This window comes from Brachycentrus maculatus, unplaced genomic scaffold, assembly GCF_059751285.1.
Source record: "Brachycentrus maculatus isolate JH-2025_06_01 unplaced genomic scaffold, ASM5975128v1 h1tg000459l, whole genome shotgun sequence".
Taxonomy (NCBI): Eukaryota; Metazoa; Arthropoda; class Insecta; order Trichoptera; family Brachycentridae; genus Brachycentrus; species Brachycentrus maculatus.
The window spans coordinates 259,924-270,000 of record NW_028281206.1 but is presented as its reverse complement, the minus strand read 5'-3'; the positions used below and the strand labels follow the sequence as shown (position 1 = coordinate 270,000).

General features: G+C 31.2%; 1 protein-coding gene across 1 annotated transcript in view; it reads left to right on the top strand.

The window, feature by feature from the left end:
* Positions 1 to 10,077, top strand: part of LOC148302326 (uncharacterized) — a 90,833-nt gene that overhangs the window by 55,344 nt on the left and 25,412 nt on the right. The window contains exon 3 of the mRNA XM_088271754.1: positions 130 to 243. Coding sequence (XP_088127880.1) covers positions 130 to 243 — 114 coding nt within the window. The remainder of the gene's footprint in view (positions 1 to 129; positions 244 to 10,077) is intronic.

The window sequence follows — 10,077 nt, the reverse complement described above, 5'->3', positions numbered from 1 at the left end:
TTTTCAGTGGCCTTTATCTAGCAGTTGAAAACAGAAGGATTGAAGAAGAAGAAGCACGTTTTTAGCTATGAAACCTTCATACTCTTGAAATATAAGTAGATATTCCTAATGGTCTCATTATCTTTACAGTGGACGATGCCAGCGGTCGCTACACTACCGGATACTTCTGGGGCAATGCTTACTGGGCTGGGTCCTTTGATCTCTGTCAACACATTGCAGAAGCTGTCGATGACCCCGAATACGGTAAGCAATGCTTGAGATTATTCCTCTTCTTTGTTTGTGTCATTTTAGGTCATATTGAAAGCTGTCCCACCGCATGCCCAGATCTGATACAGAAGCATCTAGGCTTCCTGACAGATCTGCTCTTGCTAAGCAATTTTTTTTTGTTGAACTAAGTTGCAAAATTTATTGAATACTGTGAAATTTATTGAATTATGTGAAACAATATAAAATTGTATTCCGATTTTACTGTGAATTTACATTTAAAAGCTTTCAATATACCTGTCACTGCCAATCTAAATAAATACAAGATTGTAAGTCCATCACCAAATTTTCTAGAAGTACCCCAGTGTAGGCAGTGAAAGGGATTAGTGTTTAGTTCAATCAGTCAGCTAGATCCGATTCCGACTCGACGTTGGCCGGCACACAGACGCCCACAATCCCGACCAGCACAGCAGTCAGACACGGAACAGTGAAAAGACGTTTACAAAGAATGGTCAGTGGTCATTTTAGATCAGTTGAGAGTTATCGTCCTTGTCTTAGACAGCTCTAAACAGCGCCTCGACGGTCCTGGGTACATTACAGAAAAATCACTTCATCTTGATAAATTGTTAACAAAAATAACGTAAATAAGCGACGGGACCATATATCGCAGAGACAAGCTGATTTCAGCCATTTTGATGTGCGACCAAAAACCGACAGTAAACGGATCGCTTCAAAAAGCATGACTGACGGGAACCACTACAGACGATACCAAAAGATAGTGACAAAACGGATCCTGCCTCATATGAATTAATAAAAACATTCGTTGATCTGTAGGACCAATGAGAATAAACCATCATGATATAAGTGCCTATTGACATTTTATGAGTGCCTATTTATTATATATTATTCGTCTGCTTATAATAGAGAGACAGACTGATTACCTCCATTTTGATGTGCGACTAAAAACCGACAGTGAATGGGTCGCCTCAAAAAGCATGACTGACGGGAACCACTACAGACGATACCTTTTGGTATTTGGATAGTGACAAAGCGGATCCTGCCTCATATGAATTAATAAAAACATTCGTTGATATGTAGGACCAATGAGAATAAACCATCATGATATAAGTGCCTATTGACATTTTATGAGTGCCTATTTATTATATATTATTCGTCTGCTTATAATAGAGAGACAGACTGATTACCTCCATTTTGATGTGCGACTAAAAACCGACAGTGAATGGGTCGCCTCAAAAAGCATGACTGACGGGAACCACTACAGACGATACCTTTTGGTATTTGGATAGTGACAAAGCGGATCCTGCCTCATATGAATTAATAAAAACATTCGTTGATATGTAGGACCAATGAGAATAAACCATCATGATATAAGTGCCTATTGACATTTTATGAGTGCCTATTTATTATATATTATTCGTCTGCTTATAATAGAGAGACAGAGACTGATTACCTCCATTTTGATGTGCGACTAAAAACTGACAGTGAATGGGTCGCCTCAAAACGCGTACCTGACGGGAAGCACTGTATATAAAACATCGTTATTGACGTTTTGAGTGCCTATTGACATTATATAAGTGCCTTTTTTAATTTATGAGTGCCTTTTTCAATTAAAAAATGAAGTAAATAATCCAAAATAGGTTATGGACGTACTTAATTTTTTAGCGAATCTTTGTGTAAAAATGTACGATCATGCATACTCTTAATATGTTTTTTGCGATCATCCTCCATCATATGAAGTCATCAAGAGTGTCAAGTGAACGGATGAATCCTTGAACAATGGATGAAAGATGCAATGTAATGGTTGACTTTTGTGAATAATATAAAAATATACAGTTGGCATTGAAAATTTTAATACGGTGTTATAGAATTTTTGCAAATTCGTTTTTATTCCTGGAATGTGTCAATATATTGCTCACTCCTTTCAACAACGTCATATATCAAAAAACTTGATTTTTCAGGAGATCATTTTTAAAGTTTAAGAATATAATAAAATGTATTTAAAATAAATATCAAGCCACTTATTGACTGTCATAGTTTTATTGTATGTTTATTAAAACTTCTTGTACGAAATAATATGGAGAATTTTAAATACACATATCGCTGACTCCTTTCAACAACGTCATACATCAAAAATCGTCAATTTTCAGTTGTGCGTGTTTTCGAAATGCCCAGAAAATGTACTATATCCCAGTAAAAGCGGCATATTTTTAACTCAATATTTACCCGCTACAGGGCAAAAAGTGTTATTTATGCATTTTGAACAAATGTATTGTTTAATTTTTTTATATGCTAAATATTTTTCAAATGGAGAAAAAACATTCAGGTTTTACCTAAAAAGATCTGTCGCACATTAAAAAGTTCAATAAGTGGCTTGATATTTATTTTAAATACATTTTATTATATTTTTAAATATAATAAAATTTTATGTGCGTCCACCTCCGTAGAGCAGTGGTCAGCGCGTTTGGCTACCGTGCTGGAGGTCCCGAGTTCGATTCCCAGGGGGGTCAAAATAAATATGACCGATTTTCACTCTTATATTTTATTTAATATTACCCTGGACCAGTACAAGAAGTGCAGGGCTGATCACCTTACCTTCATGCAATTAACGATCAAGATAACACTGCGTCGCTACGATGCAGTGCCCTATGCACCATTGGTTGCGGATAAGGGTTAGAATATTTTTAAACATTAAAAACGATCCACTGAAAAATCAAGTTTTTTTATATATGACGTTGTTGAAAGGACTGAGCGATATGTCTCTGTAAAATTGAATTTGAAGTACTCTATGACAAATATGCACACATCACTTATAGTGAGGATATGTTCCCCGATATGGTTAAGCTCTTTCAAAATCACTCGAAATTAATTGATTTTAATTTTAATGATTATAATATGCATGAGTGATTATTTAATTTTTTTAAAACCCACGAAAAATCTCGATATATCTTATATCACGGAAGTGTGACTTGAAACACCCACACTATTCTTCTACACGTGTTCCCCCGACGTTGACGATCTCTTGAGAGAAATCTCGTCTGCCCTGGGCAGCAGGAAACAGCTCCTGCACACCTCACATCCCGGTCCATTCTGGAATTTTCCGAAGCCAGGGAAGCTGCCTTCTTCTAACCCCTCTGCGACCCTCAATCTTCGCATTTATTTATTTATTTTATTCCGTATTTCATTAGTTAGCTTATATTATATTTAATATAAACTATTATTTACACTTAATTTACATCATATATATATTTACATCTTCTTACAGTAAACAAAATATATATTTTAAATATAATGTTTTGACATCTCATCAAAGATGAAGAAGAATATGCAATTTATGTATTAATTTTACATCAAACACAGATTTTTTGAGTCTACTAAGTTGTATTTTATTAACAAAAACACATAAAAAATTAATATTGTGACAATTGTTTCGCCTTGTTATGGCAATTTCAAACGAATGACATTCGTTAAAATTAAAACATAAATTAAAATGGAGTTCTACAAATTAAAAGCAAAATCAATAAATAAGAATATGGAAGTCTGGGCGTTTACGGGGCTGACGACCGTCATAGGCTGGTTTGAGTGATCATATTACACACGTTTAACATTCACCAATTCTACCCATTATTTACAACAACCACACTACTCAAATTCTTGGAAGTTCTATATATATGAACCCATTTAGAAACCTTGTTGTTGAATCACATTTGGACAAACTCAAAAAAATAATTAATAAATATAATTTATAATCATTGTTTATTACAATACTCGGTCATACGTTGCTGTGGCTCAGCATAGTTAAATAAATAAGAAAGAAATAGATAAAACTAGGGATCAAGTATTTAATACTTGGGCTTAGTCAGGTCTGAATTCGAAACAATTGGCGGGTATGTATGAGGAGATGCATGAATATGTAAGAGGGAAAGATTCTATTCAAAGACATATAGGTGTGGCGTTCTATTCTCTCTGCCTACCCCTGCGGGGAAGCAGCGTGCTAGTTAGTTAGTTAGTAGGAAATTTGTACATGTGTGCATATAATAATGAAACTCCTTGCAAAATGAAATTCCTCGAAGTAATATTCGTAATTTATCAGATATGGGTTATAAATTCCAATTGCTACTTTATTGCTTTATTAAATGCTTCTGAACAGAGCAAAATGTGACTTATATTATATGGGGAAATGAAATATTGATCCAATCTCCAAGCATTTTAATCCGATTAATTTACTTAAATTACACACAGTACGTAAAACTAATTATTTCTACGCAATTAGATTTCAGCAACGAAACTGGTCACCGCTTATTATCCTGACGTAAGCGGGAATACATCTACGTTTTAAACCAGTGGTTCTCAATCATTTGGGAAAATCGCATTATTTAGTATTTTTCAGATAGAGTCGACAAAAACTGGTCATTGTCTCCGAAACATCTTATATATCTCATAAATTCGACAGCCACTTTGTGGTGAAATCTATCCATTATTAATTTGACTTTTTTATTTAAGTTTTACTTAGTAAATACCACTATTTCATGAAATCTATTGTAACACATTTTCGATACATTATTTGAAACTAATGCAAAATGCATTATGACAAGTATCACAATAGATTTTAGGAAATAATGGTATTTACCAAGTAAAACTTTATAAAAAAGTCATATATATATTTGATTATGATGTCAAATTATTTTATTATGATGTAAACACTATATTTTTTTTTACCAACAACCCACTTCATTTCACACTGCTTCTTCGCAGGGTTGGCAGAGAAAACGCCACATCACTCTGTCTTTAAAAACAATCAATCCACGTTCATGCATCTCCGTATATATATATGTACATTTATATATATTTGTCCGTCTCCGTAGTGTAATGGTCAGCACGCTCAGCTACCGTTCTGGAGGTCCCGGGTTGGATTCCAAGCGGGGGTCAAATAAATATAAGTGATTTTTTCACTGTCATATTTATTCAATATTACCCTGGACTGGTACCTGAAGCGGAGGGCTGATCACCTTTCCTTCATGTGTAAACGATCGAGATAACACTGCGTATATATGTATATATATATATATATTATATATATATATATATATATATATATATATATATATATATATATATATATATATATATATATATATATATATATATATACATATATATATAAATATATATATATATATATATATATATATATATATATATATATATATATATATATATATATATATATATATATATATATATATATATATATATATATATATATATATATATATATATATATATATATATATATATATATATATATATATATATATACATATATCATCCGTAGGGCAGTATAGAATTAATAAAAAAATATAAAATAATTAAAATTCTAATTGCGAATATTTTAAGTCAATGGTATTTGTATGTAGATAGATATTCGATTTTGTACTAAATCCATTTACAGCCCATATTAAAATACATATTTATCAATATTTATATGACGTTTCATAATCCGATTGTAATGTACATATTACAAGGGTACTATGTATGTATTTATCCATTTTGTTGGCTTATACTTAATTTGATCACAACGTTTTGTGTTTGTCTAAATCCTTGTAACTTTTTTATATTATTATAAATAAAAAGATTAATATTTCTGTACCTTAATATAATAATTTTTCTGTGCGCCTAAGCGGCTCGTTATTAGACATAGTTATGAAATTGTGGTAGGGTGGATTTGAAGCTAGAGACTTTTGATTCAAAGCCCGCGACACCAACCACGGGACCACAAGTTGACTTAACGAATACGATATGAGGTGTGTGAAGCAATATATAATTATGATATGACATGTGACGTTTCATAACATATGCGTTAGCGTCCATAAAACGTATAAAGTGTCAGAAGATATTAATCATTGCTTCTTTATGGTCACCCATTACTTTCTCTAGTACAGGGCACCTGTCCGTACGCACATAAAACACTCATCAGACGCCATTATTATGTATGGAATATACTAGTATCATCACTATGTTGCAACCTCTTATCTCTTATGGGCTCCTGGTAGCTAGCTACCTTCTAAATATTTTATTTATTTATTTAAACTTCATGTACAGAAAAGAAATAAGTACATTGGCGGGCTTATTGCTAAAAAGCAAGATCTTCCAACCAACCAAAAACAGACTAGTGATATTGATCAAAACGTTTGATACCATAGCTGTTTGCAATCAGAGGGTAGATAGTACTTGAATATTTAAAAAAAAACATAAATTACAAATTGATGATACTAATGAAGGCAAAGGAAAAAGGGAGTTTGGGGAAGGAAGTAGAGGGAAAAACAAAGGGAAGAAGTTTGATGGACAGTAAGGATTCTAATGATAAATAGTAATGTCTCGACGTTCTAAATATTCCTTCTGTACGTATCATATCACGACCCCCTAATGTTTAAACACCTCCTCTATGGTTCTGGTCCCCTTCCTACTACATCACGATGCTTCGCTGCTGGGGTAGGAAGAGAAAATAGAACGCCTTACTCCTCTGTACTGACACACACTCCTAGATTCCTTTATGTCCATACATCACTACCTTATGTCCCAAGCTCTTATCTCTTATGGGCTCCTGGTAGCAGCTACCTTATAAATATTCCTTCTGTGCGTGTCGACTATCACTTGAGAGCGATTATCCTTGTCTTGGGCAGCTCCAAACACCTCCTCGACAGTTCTGATCCCCTTCCTACTACATCGCACCGCTACTTCGCTGCAGGGATAGGCAGAGAGAATGGAACGCCAGTCACACCTGCCCTCAGATTAGGTAGACTTTTGACACCACAAGATTTTATTTTCTGATTGATCTGATCGTGTCAAGTCTCTTTCGGCTGTCCTCGTTCTGTTTCCCTCCGTTTAAATTTGCCAAATATACTTTTTGTCCATACCACCCTAAGAAACATTTTTAAATCATTTAAATTATCCCTTGTTCAGCATTACATTCCTTTTTAATAAATGCTTAAATGTGGAAGAGGAGGAGTAGTGTGGCACGATGGTTAGTTGTTTTTTTTTTTACATTTTTAGTAAAAAGGTACAGATATAAATTTCAAAGTAATGAGTGGGCATATTATGTATTTGTACAGTCAAAATTATGTAGGAAGTAATATCGACTCTTCAAATTATTATAGGAGTTCGGGAAATCTTCAGCTGTTTTAAAAATCCATGATATTTCAAGAATTTCATGGCCATGCAGCGATGCAGATTTATTATATATATATATATATATATATATATATATATATATATAAATATATATATTTAAAATTCACTGCGTCTCGTCCACACAGTGTTATCTTGATCGTTATTTAATGAAGGCAAGATGATCTGTCCTGCGCTTCAGATACCAGTTCGGGGTGATTTGAAAGTTTCTCTGCTAGACATGGGCATTCTAGAATCGTCTTCGGTGTCTTCCTCATCTGACTATATCCTCCCAATTTCCGTGTTCCCTATTCGGTCTCTTAACGTGTTTCCGGTTATGCAGCTTACAAAAAACCTTAATACCTAAATATTACATAGAAAAATCACATATTTTTATTTTAGCACCCCAGGAATAGAATCCACGACTTCCATCACGGTAGCCAAACGATCTAACCATTGCACAGCGGCGACAGACATTTAAGTTAATTTACTACAACACCATGACGAAAATGTACATAAACTCATAACAATAGCCGGTAATATCAATTAAAAATTGTGTAACAGAGAAATATGAAGGCATACACGTACTCGCACAGTGTCCGAACAATGCAGGAAGCAGATTAATATCGCGAAAGTGGAACAAAATTTTAATTTTGCAATGAGAAATTATAAAATATCGTTGCACACAATTAAGACGAAGTAATTATTTTTCGAGACCTATGCTTAGTGATGGGATGGAGTATTTCGGAATTTTGTGGTAGTTATTGAATTTTTTCGTGCATGTAGCTATTCGCCAATAACACTGTTGTACAATATACAATACAGTGGAATCTCTGATAATGAGCACAATTTGTTCCAGAGTCTTACTCGTTAAACGAAACATTTTTTTGTTTTGACTGGCGCGGAAGTTCCTGCTCACAAGCGAAAGTCGTGAAAAGGGGACTTGCCTTTTCTTTGTAACTCATGCGAAATGTCGCTAGTTAAGAGAGCAACTTTTCAATTTATATATATATATATATATATATATATATATATATATATATATATATATATATATATATATATATATATATATATATATATATATATATATATATATATATATATATATATATATATATATATATATATATATATATATATATATATATATATATATATATATATTTATATATATTTATATATATATATATATATGCACATATAAATATATATATATATATATATATATATATATATTATATAATATATATATATATATATATATATATATATATATATATATATATATATATATATATATATATATATATATATATATATATATGCATATTTATATATATATATATATATATATATATATATATATATATATATATATATTATATATATATATATATATATATATATATATATATATATATATATATATATATATATATATATATATTATTTTTAGGCACTGTTATTCCAGCCGATTTCTATAAATACCTTGTCTTCTTCAGGGTTGGATAGTGGGTACTATCTACTATCTAAAAAAATTCAAAGAGCTATCTGTTCCAGAAAAATATCTAATCCCTGTAGAAGATTATATTATTAGTTATTAGAAGATTATTTGTCGCAATCAGTTGGGATAATAGTATTAAAATTAAATTTCGTTAATATTATAACAAAGTTTGTGTTTTATTACATAATATATATATATATATATATATATATATATATATATATATATATATATATATATATATATATATATAATATATATATATATATATATATATATATATATATATATATACATATATATATATATATATATATATATATATATATATATATATATATATATATCTACAAAGAGGTGGAAATAAATGAGTAAAGTTAATAAATCTGAATTTCATCTATTAATTCGGCTGTCATTTTTGGTCAAATCTATCCATTTTTAATTTAAGTTTTACTTGTTAAATACCACGTATGTACATATACATATACGTAAGTACTTATTTGTAAATATTTACTAAGTAAAACTTAAATTAAAAATTAATAAAATAAAAAAAATTCAAAACATATTTCATACATAAATCATGTATATTTATAATATTTCCGATGAGTAATTTCCATTTCTCATTTTGGGACTAAAGGATAACAAGACTGAAACACAAATATGAAAGTTACAAAAATATAAACAAAGATACGATTTACTTACAAAAATGTCTAAGATTTTTAAATTGTAATAATTGGTGCTTAAAATGTAATCTAATAGGAAAACCACAAGTTCAGTACCTACATAGGTAGCTATTATTATGTTTGTTGATACCTTGTTCTGTGCCAAGGTCGTGAGGAGAATATTAATATGGTACATACGAGGTGCACACGTGGGTGAGAGCTGGGATAGAAACTGCCTATTATACACTATTTGTTGTCCGCCTTCGTAGCGTAGTAGTCAGCGCGTTTGGCTACCATGCTAGAGATCCCAGATTCGATTCCCAAATAAAATTAGTTTATATTTAGACCCGGAGATGGAAGCATCTCTTGCTTCCGAAACTAGTCGTTAAAATAAAAATATATATGACTCAAGTGTTAAAAAACAAGTGTTTCATTTATTTATTTAAACTTTATGTACAGAAAAGAAAAAAGTACATTGGCGGGCTTGTTGCTAAAAAGCAATATCTTTTAATTTAAATT